Source organism: Aspergillus caelatus, assembly GCF_009193585.1.
Source record: "Aspergillus caelatus strain CBS 763.97 unplaced genomic scaffold BDV27scaffold_230, whole genome shotgun sequence".
NCBI classification, from domain to species: domain Eukaryota; kingdom Fungi; phylum Ascomycota; class Eurotiomycetes; order Eurotiales; family Aspergillaceae; genus Aspergillus; species Aspergillus caelatus.
Window position 1 is genome coordinate 45,201 of NW_022475493.1, and position 12,509 is coordinate 57,709.

At 47.2% G+C, this 12,509-nt stretch overlaps 6 protein-coding genes across 6 annotated transcripts; 5 read left to right on the plus strand and 1 right to left on the minus strand.

Moving 5' to 3' along the window:
• Positions 1 to 23: 23 nt before the first annotated feature.
• BDV27DRAFT_168164 (uncharacterized protein) lies at positions 24 to 1,681 on the plus strand (the record flags this gene model as incomplete). The annotated part of the gene is made up of 1 exon (XM_032074699.1): positions 24 to 1,681. The coding sequence occupies exon 1, from the start codon at positions 143 to 145 to the stop codon at positions 1,679 to 1,681; it is 1,539 nt and encodes a 512-aa protein (XP_031923161.1). The 5' UTR covers positions 24 to 142.
• A 753-nt stretch (positions 1,682 to 2,434) lies between these two features.
• Positions 2,435 to 2,850, minus strand: BDV27DRAFT_45616 (uncharacterized protein). Its single transcript, XM_032076683.1, has one exon. The coding sequence runs from the start codon at positions 2,743 to 2,745 to the stop codon at positions 2,482 to 2,484; it is 264 nt and encodes an 87-aa protein (XP_031923162.1). The 5' UTR covers positions 2,746 to 2,850; the 3' UTR covers positions 2,435 to 2,481.
• Positions 2,851 to 3,883, plus strand: BDV27DRAFT_45623 (glutathione S-transferase family protein). Its single transcript, XM_032076684.1, has 2 exons — positions 2,851 to 3,108; positions 3,185 to 3,883. The coding sequence occupies exons 1-2, from the start codon at positions 2,956 to 2,958 to the stop codon at positions 3,737 to 3,739; spliced, it is 708 nt and encodes a 235-aa protein (XP_031923163.1). The 5' UTR covers positions 2,851 to 2,955; the 3' UTR covers positions 3,740 to 3,883.
• An 849-nt stretch (positions 3,884 to 4,732) lies between these two features.
• Positions 4,733 to 5,835, plus strand: BDV27DRAFT_149020 (uncharacterized protein; the record flags this gene model as incomplete). The annotated part of the gene is made up of 4 exons (XM_032070992.1): positions 4,733 to 4,837; positions 4,914 to 5,140; positions 5,198 to 5,544; positions 5,597 to 5,835. 4 exons carry the CDS (start codon positions 4,733 to 4,735, stop codon positions 5,833 to 5,835), a joined length of 918 nt encoding a protein of 305 aa, XP_031923164.1.
• A 2,007-nt stretch (positions 5,836 to 7,842) lies between these two features.
• On the plus strand, positions 7,843 to 8,504 carry BDV27DRAFT_149021 (uncharacterized protein; the record flags this gene model as incomplete). Its single annotated transcript, XM_032070993.1, has 3 exons — positions 7,843 to 7,971; positions 8,030 to 8,236; positions 8,280 to 8,504. 3 exons carry the CDS (start codon positions 7,843 to 7,845, stop codon positions 8,502 to 8,504), a joined length of 561 nt encoding a protein of 186 aa, XP_031923165.1.
• Positions 8,505 to 10,072: 1,568 nt separating this feature from the next.
• Positions 10,073 to 11,605, plus strand: BDV27DRAFT_162024 (uncharacterized protein; the record flags this gene model as incomplete). Its single annotated transcript, XM_032073318.1, has 6 exons — positions 10,073 to 10,270; positions 10,324 to 10,515; positions 10,568 to 10,910; positions 10,989 to 11,150; positions 11,201 to 11,343; positions 11,411 to 11,605. The coding sequence occupies 6 exons, from the start codon at positions 10,073 to 10,075 to the stop codon at positions 11,603 to 11,605; spliced, it is 1,233 nt and encodes a 410-aa protein (XP_031923166.1).
• Positions 11,606 to 12,509: the final 904 nt, after the last annotated feature.

The following is a 12,509-nucleotide window of genomic DNA, read 5'->3' on the forward strand; positions in this document are numbered from 1 at the left end:
GTGAACCTGATGTTTAAAAGGTGGACAAAGAGCGACGAAATGAACTTGTGCCCTCATCGTATTGGTAATGGCTTCATAGCAAATGCATAAGACTTTTGGCTATCTCCAGATCATATAGCACGCACAACCCAGGCTCCTTAAAATGAGAACTTCATTTCTTCTCGCTGCCATTGGCTTCCTATATCGGATACCCTGTTCAGTGGCACAGACCCTGAACATCGTCGCGCATCAGGATGATGACCTACTATTCGTCAGCCCCGACCTTCTGCATGAAATTCAAGACGGCCGCAGAGTTCGCACAGTTTTCCTGACAGCAGGCGACGCAGGGGAAGTTTCTACTGGCTACTGGGAGCAACGCCAGGCGGGTTCCCAAGCCGCATACGCGCAGATGGCCGATGTAAGTGACATCTGGTCGCAATCGGACGCTGGCATTGGCGGGAAAAACATTCCTGTCTTCACACTCGATGGGAATCCGGATATATCACTGGTCTTCCTTCAATTACCCGACGGTAACGGCCTCGGAGATGGATTTCCGAGTACCGGAAGTGCCAGTCTCCAGAAACTCTGGCAGTCGGAAATCAGTAGCATCCAAACGGTGAACGGGTCGACCAGCTACACAAATGACGAGCTTCTTGATACACTTACTACTTTGATGAATGATTTCAACGCTGATCGGATTAATACTCTGGACTACGCTCATGAGTATGGTGATGTTGACCATAGTGACCACCACACCACGGCTTATTATGTGGCAAAGGCAGCCGAAAAATACTCCACCACGCATACTTTGACTGGGTACACTGGGTATTCAATCCAATCAATGGCCCAGAACGTGTTTGAGGATGATCTCAATGCCAAGCAATCTGCGTTCTTCACATATGCTGCTCACGATTCGAAAGTTTGCCATGACTTAGCCAGTTGTGGTAATGGCAATGAGGCACAATGGCTGCAGCGACAGTATGCTGTCACTGGAGAACCAGTAGCGAATGCCCGTCTCCTTGGTACTCGTCGGACAGTTGGATTGGGGGAGAAGGTCATGCTTGATGGTACGGACAGTCGAGACCCCAACGGTGCCACTCTTACTTATCAGTGGACACAGATTAGAGGAGCCAGCGTTATCCTCTCCAATGCCACAGCTGCGCGACCGTCATTCACCAGTCCTAAGTCTTCGGAAACACTAGGGTTCAGCTTGGTAGTCGGGAATGGAAACACAAGGAGTACGCCAGCAAAAGTCACAGTGATTGCAACTAATCTGAAGAATATCGCCCGTAACGCAACAGCGACCGCATCTTCACAGAACGCTGACAGTGGCCAGACAGCGGAGAAGGTCATTGACGGAATAATCGACGGTTATCCAGGAACAGCAACCAAAGAATGGGCAACGGTGGGTGGCAAAGCCGGGAGCACGTTGAGGCTTACATGGGCCAAACCGCAGTCGATCTCTGAGGTCTATCTATACGACCGTCCCAATGTCGATGACCAAGTTACTGGCGGCATTCTTCAATTTGATGATGGAAGTAACACCACCGTTCATGCACTGGACAATTATGGCAAACCCAACCGGATTCAGTTTGAAGCGAAAACCACGCAAAGTCTCTTATTCACAGTAACTTCTGTTAGCCCATCTACGCGTAATGTTGGTCTGGCAGAGATAGAAGTATACGGGGCTTCATCCGGCTGATTGATTCGTGCGAGCTCGAGTGTAGGTTTGTTACGTCTTTTCTTCTTGTTCGAAAGGTTAGATAGACGCACCTTTGTACATACCATAGCGTATTCAACTATAACATTTGCAATGTAGAGAAGCTCTGGAGTACTTCTATATCGCGGATTTAAAGGCTTCAAGGGCCAATGGAGGGTCTTCCGTTGAAAGTCTGGCCTGCACGCCCACGGCGAACACCGAGGTTGTCGAGGAGTCGGTTCCTAAAGACTACCACCGATTAGGAGATCAAGATTCCACATGTTGCAATACAGATATCGTGTATCGGGTGAGACATATGGGAGTCATAATTTTGTTTTGCCAAACAACTAAGATGGCGTGCCTTTGGTAGGGAAGACGGTGTCAAACAACGATAGGGGCAACAGGAACCAGTTCGGTTGGTAAGATGAGTGAATCTTTACCAACAAGTAACTAGTTACTCCTTATCTTTCTTCATTATGTATCATGTTAACTCCATGGCATAAGTTTTTGCCTCCGCACCTTCGAGGCTATGGGTTCGAAATCCGACCGGAACAAATTGTATCTTTTTATCCTCACTCGATTCCATCTCTTTTCGCTTGCTTTTTTCGATCGGTATAGAACTCAATATGTATCTCTGCTATTTGTTATGATTTTTCTGGGATTTTGCAGATATTGGTTCTTCTGTTGCTGGTTTTACATATATCCGCCTTAATGTCGAAGGGATATATATATATTTTGTATGGAGGTTCTCCCGAAGACTGAATCATGCTAAACTTGCCTGGCCCCGCTGGGTTGGATACATACTAGATATCCCTTAAAACTAGGATGAGCATAAATGCCACCGAATAATCACGATTCCAATGCAAAAGCCAGCATTGCCAATATCCCGACACTGTACCCGAAAGCCCTCCAGCAACGGTCGTACGGGTGTAGGTAACATACATGGGAATCTGTCTGTATGGAGATCTCGAGACTATAATAGATACTGAGTCATTATAGACTCTTAATATCGCTAAATTGACCAGACATTCCTTGTTGCGGAGGGCATATACAAGAGGGTTGTGCATGGCAGCCGGATATACATATAACCCTCGACGGATGACGGAGGATAGTTGATATCGTCATCTCGCTCGGGTTTGGCACCACACCGTCGGATTAGAAATCCACTCGTCCCCACCCCCCGCTATGGTGTATATCTATACTCTCCGTTGCCTCCGTCTTCCTCATCCCCTCCCTCCTCTGTGACCTGCTGATAACTATCAAGGAACAACCTCAGAATGACTTCTCCAAAGATCACGTTGTATACCAACCACCGGTGTCCCTGGGCCCACCGTGCTCATATTGCCCTCAAAGAATTGGGACTGGATTACGAGGAGGTCATCATTGACCTGACCAAGCCACGAGAGCCATGGTATCTGGACATCAACCCGGTAAGTGTATTGCTACGGTGTCCACGCCCGGCGAACATTCCTAGTATGCGCATGTTGACGTGCAGTCCCCTTGTAGCGCGGCCTTGTCCCCTCCATTACCTACGGTGAACACATCATTACGGAGTCCGCAGTTGTTGCCCAATTCCTGGCCGACGCCCATCCGTCGCACCTCCTCCCTCCATCCAACAGCGAGAACGGTGCCCTTCAACGCGCTCGTATCGCCTTCTTCGTCGACACGTTCTTCAGCAAGGTCCAACCTCACTTCCAGACATCCTTGCGGGCTTCCACCACAGAGGAGCGGGACGCTGCCGGTGAGGCGCTCGTCGCTGCGATCAAATCGGAACTGGAGCATCAATTGCCGGAGGGTTCGGATGGCAAGGGTCCGTTCTTTGGCGGTAGTGAGAAACTGACGTTGGCCGAGGTGCTGACCGGTTCATTCCTTCTGCGTATTCTCTCCTTCCACAGACAGGGTTTGCTGAGTGAGAAGCTCCCGAGCCTGCTGGAGGACACACCGCGGTTCAAGCGGTGGGCGGAAGCAACGGTGCAGCAGGACAGTGTAAATTATATCTGGGACGAGCAGGTGTCGGCTGATGCGATCAAAGCCAAGTTGGCGGCACTTGCGAAGAAGTGAACCAGGGGAACGTGTTCTATAAATTATCCCCCCCCTGAAGAGAATGAACGAATGAATGAAAGAAAAGAAATAAATAAATTGGAACAATGAAGTCCCGTGACCATCGCCGGGAATGTAAACCATGCCAACAGTGCAAATGATGCAAAATACTGGCATGTCTGCCTTGGGCAACCCCCCCCCCCTTCAACGCCTCTCAAACGACATGGAATTCCCAGGTCCTTGTCGACTGAGATCCCACCCCGGAATCCACTTTAGGTTGGTGGAAGTTGTGATATCATGATGCATAATTAAGAATCCGGGTTAGTTGGGTGGTGAGGGCGCAAATGACGAGGAATTCGACGCAGCTCGTAACCCATAACGGGAGGGATGTATTGTACTTTCAGCTCACACCAAGGCAGAGTAGTGTCGCCACTGGAGATCGGCTGCTCTGGATAGCTCGCAGAGACGTGATTTATGCGGAACATCCAGGTCAACACGAAAAGTTAGAGTTATAGGTAACTTGCAAGCTATCCGGACGACTGTGATTCATACACCTCCGAAGCCCAGCTTCCCAATATAAACGGGACAGGGAATGCTTTCCGGCGAATGGATTATATGGAATAGCTGCAAGGGGCATATGCGATGTATTGGTTGTTTTTGTATGCGCAAGACTCGCACTACACCCTCAGGATTCATGTAAGCCGGGGGAGAGCTACAGTGACATTATGCAGCATCGAGTAAAGATACACAGAACATAGCCTTGAACGACAACAATGTCCGCAGACGCATCCTGTCGATCCATGGACGAATCAACACAGTCAAGTGAGTCACAGCGTCAGATTGTCAGCACTAGTGCTTATTTTGCCAAGCCCGGTATTGCCAATGCGTGTGGGGTTTGATGATTGTCCTCTGGCTTGCTAGCCATTGCTCCTTTACGTTAGGGACCTTATAAAGGTATCATTCCAGGGCATCCGACTCACGAGTTGTGTACATCCCTTTTAAAGCTTTGACATCATGGGGATTATCGCAGTCGCTGGGGGAACCGGCAGTGTCGGCCAGACCATCGTGGAAGCCCTCGTGGCGCATGGCAAGCACAATGTTCTCATCCTCACGCGCAAGGTGAGTCGGTATCCTATGGGTTAGGGTTGCTGAGGGGTGTTTGCGATACAGTCTGATACGTTAAGCACAACGTAAGCCGCACAACCCAGTCAACAAGCTCACCTACTTAGCGGTAGACTACGGTGATGTTGGCGCTACAGCAAAGACTCTCGAGGCCGCGGAGGTCGACACTATCATTTGTGCGTTCGGCATGGAATCCGATGCCATCAGTGAGGCCCAGGTCAAACTTATCCGTGCGGCAGACATGTCGGGGTCGACGAAGCGCTTTGTAGTGAGTGGATACGATATGTTGTTTAAGGAGGAGTATGTCGATTGTAATTTACTTTGATGAGAAACGAAGGCGGCTGACAGCAACTTTAGGCACATCCCCATGATACCTACTGCAAAGTGGGCTTTGGCGGCAACTCGTGCGGCGGAGGAATCGAGTCTCGAATATACCCGGGTGGTCAACGGGCTATTCCTGGATTATTATGGTCTTCCGCACTGGAGAAGTCATCTAAAGCCATGGGTCAATGCTGTCAACGTGGCAGGGAAATGGGCAGTTCTTCCGGGCGATGGGACCTCCAAGATGAATTTCATCACTTCCCAAGACATGGCACGGTTTGTGGCAAGACTCATGGACTTATCCGAGTGGTCACCCGTGAGTTTTATCGCCGGTCAGACTGCATCCTTCAAGGATATTCTTCAATTGGCTGAAAGAGCACGAGGTACGATACTCAGAAAGCGGTGGATGGGAACTCTGACTTACCCTTGCAACAGGCGAACGCTTTTCCGTGAAAAACGAGAGCCTCGAAGACCTTCGAAACGGTCGAATATCTTTCCCTGAATTCGAGGAAACTGGACTCGAAAGTACTGGACGGTCAACGGAGTACATTTTCGCAATATTTCACTTTATATCTGGCACTGGGGGATATACTATTTCCAGCGATGATATTTTGGACACTAAATTTCCTGACATCAAGATTACGACAGCGGCGGAAGTCATCGAATCTTCCTAGCGTCACCGGTGATGAACTTTGGCTTTTAATTCGGACGATAGGCTCTGCAGTACTTCCTTTTCCTTTATGACTTGTTTGTGGCCAAAGAGGCAATTCCTGGCTATGCGCTTCGATCTCCATCGGCAGTTGAATCAAAGCTGAAGGCAGGTGTCCTGATTTTCAAAGTGGATATGGGCCACTCGTAGATAGTCTAAATTGGAACTCTTTCCTATAGCACCACCAGGTCATTTTTATCCTCTTCCAACACCTCGTATATTTTACTTGTACATCCCCTGTTATAGTACACTGCTTGTGTTCTGAATGGTCGAAGGACCAATGTATATATATGAAAGCCGGTGATGCAACTCCATTCTGGAATCATTTGGAGGTCCTAACGCTTCAGCAAGAGCAAGCCCTGGCTCTGCCTGATGCTGGTGCATTTGCCGAACGCTCCCGGTCAAATAATACCTGAATTAGGGAATCCAAAAGATTGTGAAGTGATTCAGCTGCCGAACTGGTCTGAACAGAAAACTACTAACAGGAACACTAAACATGAAGGATACAGACCAGGCCTCCTATTTGTGCAACCTTTGGACAGAGACCTGAAAGCTCTTTACTAGTTTTAGTTGTTGTTCCTTTGGACTTGTAGGACTCTCCAACCTTTTTCCGAGCCTTCGCTGCCTATGCTATCTTCCGCTGCTGATAGGCAGTTGATGTTGGTATGGTCTTCTACCACTTGCTCACTGGTGATTCCGTCTATTCTTATCTATAGCTCTCATAGCATCACTTGTCCTAGGCGGATTGCCTGCATAACTTGACTTCTTGCCTTCAATATCATTATCAGTCGTGGGCAGATTTGCCCTTCGCCATGCCTCATCCTGTTTTTTGGTCATTGTTGGCAGTACTGATGGTCATCCGCACAGTTGCCTACGCCAGCTCCAACAAGGACACCCTACTTTTGCTTGGCAGCTAAACCCTTGGTCTGTTGCTCAGTATTACAAGCGCGTATCATTGATCTGATGAGAGCTCCGCACTTCGCAAGGGTCGGCGCTCGACGCGGATTTCTCTATAGTGAGGTGGGTGTCCTTGACACAATTTCTGCAGTACTAAGCATTGCTCTTTCGATTGCCTAACTTTCGACAGGCCAGGCTAGACCCGATCCCATAACTAGATTTCATTGAGTTTATATCAACTGACGTATCGTAGTGATACTGCTCATCATATGTAAGGCCTTACAAATGACATCAATGAGAAACGGAAGGGAGTACCGATGGCCCAGCGATAGACGTACAATACAAAACTCCATCTGCATCGATCGATTTGGTCATCCAAGGCTACGAAACACTATCGTGGCAAATCGATTCCTACACCTATGTCAAGCGCCTCAAATAAAAGCGAGAGGTCGAGATTGAGTTGGGATGGTGGAACGGACCTGTCGCGGGCCTATCAGAGAGGGAGCATTGCATAGTCGGTGCACGATCCCGGTAGACTGCTAGTAGTATCACGCGACCCTTCGTTATATCATTCTCTAGCCGTATCAAAGACAGTACACAAGTATATTTTTAAGCTTGTCCAGCTCTAACCTACCTATGGTAGGCCCAACCCGTTTTTGGGCTAGCCTTATGCTCGCTTAGAAATAAGATTTTTATTGAGAACGGATCGTTAGATCTGTTCCAGATCACAGAGTACTATGCTTCGCGACGTTTATACGTCCACAAGTACTACTCCAGAAAACCCAGAACCTTTACCTAGCCTACCGGCCTGGACCATTGCTGATTATGGTTTCCGTGCCGCCCACGGTCAAAGTTGCCCACCATATGAAAGGTATCATTGTAGGAGTACGCGGTTGTTTAGGATACAGATGATCAATACCAGTGAAATCTAGGCTTCAAACCCAGAGGGTTCTAGAAGTGCAGAACAACCTATGTATACTACAACGTGTCCAGTGATCAAATCCTACAAGTTAAATCAAGATCAATGTACCATTACCCCTCCATATCATTTATTCAAGACATTGTCATCGCAGATATGACCAGGTGTCTTTCATTCATATTCCTTCTCCTCCTCTTCGGCAACTCTGTCTTCACGGCTGTCATTCCTGACACGTCAAGTCTGGAGGATGGTAGCGGAAGTCTAGACACTCGTGCTACCGACGCTGTCGATAGTTCAGATGAGGCAGCCCTTCCTGATGAGGGGCTATCCTTGGGGCCCTGAGGATCTGAGTGCGTCCAAACGTGATGACATAGACTCAATGGATCCACTTTTGTCAGATACAATTGAGGCTCGAACTCCCGCACAATGCAGGCAAGTCCGTGGCACAGGTATCGACTCCTGTAAAAAGGGTGTGCAAAGTGGGGTCGCAAACTGCAAAAAGAAAATCCAGGACGACATTGCAAAATGCAAGAACGATGCAAGAGGGGAAGTAGATCGGTGCAAAAAGAACGCCAGAGACCCCCATTTCCAAGGCGCGCTGTGAGGCCTTTCTACGGCCTAAGCTCATGAATCAGTGTGAATCGCGAAGGACACAAATGCTGCTTTGTGAAAAGGCTCGCCCTAAGGTTCTTATATGTTGCGAAGGCATGCAACCGCAATTTCAGGCACTCTGTGCTATCCCGTCGTTCCCTGTCTCAACTGTCCGCTCCCGACTGGAGGATGCGCAACAGCAATGCATGAAAGAGCGTACTATTTAAATCAATATAATGAGTATATCGGTTGGTGCCATATCTGACGTTCGGGAAGGAAAGCCATTTGCAATTTAATAAGTTAGGTTGGCGAAATCCGCAGGCATTCGACAGGTTCTGCAAAATTGGAGAGAGGCTATTTGTCAATGAACATACGTTGCCAGCCACGAAAGAGTGGTCGATATTCAGATGGAATCATTTATGGTTACTAGTCGATTATTGTTTATTGTTTATTGTTTAAAACTGTACTAAATCTTTGGAGATGCTATATTCGATGTTTCTTGTTCGTTGACTGGAGGGAGAGGAGTGTTACATAAAAAGTTTTGCATATTCGAGTCTATGAATACTTGTCATACTTACTCTGATATTTCCTGCGTAAACTACCCCCTGGTCTTTCATGATCAATAAACTATATTCCTGTATTAGATAAATATACTCTCACTTCTGGGTTGAAGTAGTGAGTAGTGTGATGGTCTGCGATCACTAAGCAGATTATAACCAAGGCAGGCGATTACTCCATACCTAATTCTTGGTTCCTTTTAGTGTAATACACACGTAGCTATCAGTACACCCTGTGGACTAGGGAGATCGATATTGAGAGGGAGAGTCGGATTCGGACTCTACGCCGCCAAGCCCCACAAATCACCGTCTATCATTCGGCCCGAATCTTTGGCTGCATCGCATGTGAGTCGCAACTTTTTCCAATATCAAATGACAAAAAGTCAAGTCACCGAGGGGAGTTCAACCCAAAAGAGGCTTAGGACAATGAGGCCTGAACCAAAAATACGAGTAGATACATACATCCCACCCTCTATCACGTTTCCCCCGAGAATACGATGTGGCGAGTGGGCGGACACGCTTCAGTTGCAAAAAGCCCTTGGTTCTACTATGGTTCATTACAGGCCCTCTTGGGCCGAAAAACCGATCATACTATCCGTCTTTACCCGCGAAGGTCATCAAGATTATCCGATCAAATCCTATCCCCGCTGACTTCTGGCAAACCGTACGATACTGCCACATTCTGGAAGAGCCACTAAAGCTATGAAGCTAACAATGATGAGCACATAGTTCAAACCCCTATTAGTTTTCTTTCACCTTACTGCAACCATTAAGACAGTCACCCGAGCCCCATGCCCACACGCCGGATCCGTTGGTCTCTGATTAGCACTTGTTACTCGACTTGACGTCCGTGGCTATATTGAACCCACCAAATATACGATGGGTGACAATTCAGTGTACTCTCTGGTGTATATATATCCCAGATTGTTTTCCTGTCTACACAGCTCATGGCGCTAAGCGCATTTAACGGCTGAGAGATAGTGATTAACGATACAGGAAACACCACGCTGGTCACCCGCGGCACTCCTAAATCTCTCATCCTCTAACGCGACAAAGAATGAGGTATCCTACTTACTATGATCGGTTGGCTTTCTCCGAATCCGACCGAGTTCACCATTTGTGAGTTGAGACCCCGATAATGCCCCACTCATAAATACTTGAATATCCCAACTCACCCACGTTTTTCTGATTATGCGACTCTGATTTCTTCATATATCAGTCTATCCGAATCTCTAGCAATGTCCCGCGAAACTATCATACCCCCTGATTCACCGTTCACTTTGGATAATATTCCATTTGGAGTAATCTCAACTGCCTCGGACCCAAAACGACGCTGTGCCACGGCCCTTGGACATCATGCGATTGACCTCTCCTTGTTGTGGAAGGGTAGGGATGGTATTGAGCCCAATCAAAACCTTTGCGAAATTTTCAGCCAAGTCAGTGGTCCCACATGTCAATAAAGATCAACTAGACTCATCAATATCTATAGCCCTCGCTAAATGCATTTGCTGCCTTAAGCTCAACCACGAGGTCTAAAGTGAGAGAAATTCTCATCCACGACTTATCAACTGGATGTGTACCGGAGAAATGTTTTATCCCACTCAGCCAAGTTCATATGCACCTTCCGATGAAGATTTGGGGGTACTCAGACTTCTTTTGCTCGCTGGAGCACGCGCAGAATGTATGGCAACGTATTTGATTCCTTCACGACGACTGATTACTGACAGAGTTAGTGTGCTCCTTTGGCTGGTGGCAAGGTCGCGCGGAACTTCTTTTACGCTCCCTCCGTCTACAATGGAAGAGCATCAAGTGTCATGCCTTCCCCCAACCCGGTCCGACGACCGAAAGGTATTAAATATGCCCATGGCGTTGGTCAGCCGGTTTTCGGACCAACGATCAAGATGGACTTTGAGTTGGAGATAGGATACTTTGTTTCGAAGCCCATTCCTTTAGGAGAGACTATTAACGCGATCGACGCGCCAGAGCATATTTTCGGATTTGTTCTTTTGAATGATTGGTCTAGTCGAGATTTCCAGGAGTTTGAAATGACTCCCTTGGGTCCTTTTCATTCTAAAGGTGAGATAAGATAATCACACACATGAGTATTTCGGGTTTATTATTTACAGCAGAACCTAACAGCTTGAGTCTTTCCAGGATTTGGAACCAGTATATCCCCCTGGGTTATCACATTGGATGCACTCAAACCCTTTGCCTGTGAACCTGAACATATCCATTCTGCTACTGAATTCGACCATCAGCGTTATGAAGAACGCGCAACTGCCACATTTGACATCCGATTAAATGCGTCGCTCATCAGTAAGGTACTGGTTCGTTTCCCGTTACCGTTTATTAATGATTCTATTTAGGAAATGGGGAAAGGTATAATATTACAGAGAGTAACCTACGCTCTCTTTACTGGACCCCATATCAACAAATCGCACACCATGCATCCGCAGGTTGTGGTCTCGAAACAGGTGATTTGATGGGCACAGGAACAATATCTGGCCAGGTGTGTATATAAAAAGCGTCCGTGGGAGTGTATCATGCGTGAGATCTGACGAAGGACGGCTCAATAGCACGAAGGCGAACTGGGATGCCTTTTCGAGGCAACTAAAGATGGTAGTTGCCCACTTGAATTTCCCAATGGCACCACGGTCAGGTATTTGGAAGACGCGGATGAGATAGTTCTGGAGGCCTGGTGTGACAATGGTACAAGGCGTATTGGCTTTGGAGAATGCCGGGGAAAAATATTGCCATCTTTGCAAAACTGATAGTCGACTGGCCGTAGAGTTACCTTTGGTGATGGGACCCTGTCAGTAAGGAATGTTTGTATCGGTAGTTATATTCAATTGGAGGTGAACTTCTCAATAGAAACTATGATACAGCTAATCAGCGTAACGGATTCGCTGTGAACCAGCAGGTTGAGCTTCTACTTATTAAGGATATGGTCAGATTAACGTTCACCTGATAGTGGTGGATATCAGGAGATGCCCTTGTGGGCCATGTTTTTTATCATGGTGTCCTTGTTCCGGTATGTCGGCATTTCGGACCTGAGGTAGTATTTGGGTCTAATTCTAGCCCCGAGGCCGAATTTCTATCCAGCATCTTGGACCAGGCGAGATCGAAGTAGACATTTTTCAACGAACATCATGATTACGGCCCATAGATACATACTGAGAAACTTGTAGGAAATCTTACGACGAATTGGTTAGATTTTGGAGACCTATAAAGCCAGCAAGATGTCACTATATTCCTACTAATCTTTGGGACGGCAGAAACATACAGTAGGTGATCACCTGACGCCCGGTCCTATCTGCCGCCCGATTTCACCACCACCAGCGATATCGAATATGAAGCAATTTAACCACATATAATTACTATTATCGCGAGATCTTTTGGTGGATTAATATAGTCATTATTAGGACTCTATATACAGTTTTTAAGTGTTCCGAAAGTGCTGTGGGAGCCGGATCTCGCGGTCTCAACAATTTACTGTTGGAGAGGCCTCAGGGACTTCTATAGGCGTTGTTAGTCTGGTTTCTATAGGTTTTTTCTGATATGAAGCTTTAGGGGCCTTCTTTAAATACTTTTTTATCTGCTGGAAGTTATTTTGAAGCTGACAATCTGTTTTCTTTGCTAGATAAATATTCTCCTTTTATTATTTCTTTCGCTCTG

Excerpts from the sequence above, each read along its gene's own strand:
- BDV27DRAFT_45616 (XM_032076683.1), bottom strand. The coding sequence starts at position 2,745 with ATGCACAACCCTCTTGTATATGCCCTCCGCAACAAGGAATGTCTGGTC.
- BDV27DRAFT_45623 (XM_032076684.1), top strand. The coding sequence starts at position 2,956 with ATGACTTCTCCAAAGATCACGTTGTATACCAACCACCGGTGTCCCTGG. Across the intron at positions 3,109-3,184 it reads GGTATCTGGACATCAACCCG|CGCGGCCTTGTCCCCTCCAT; the intron begins GTAAGTGTATTG and ends GTCCCCTTGTAG.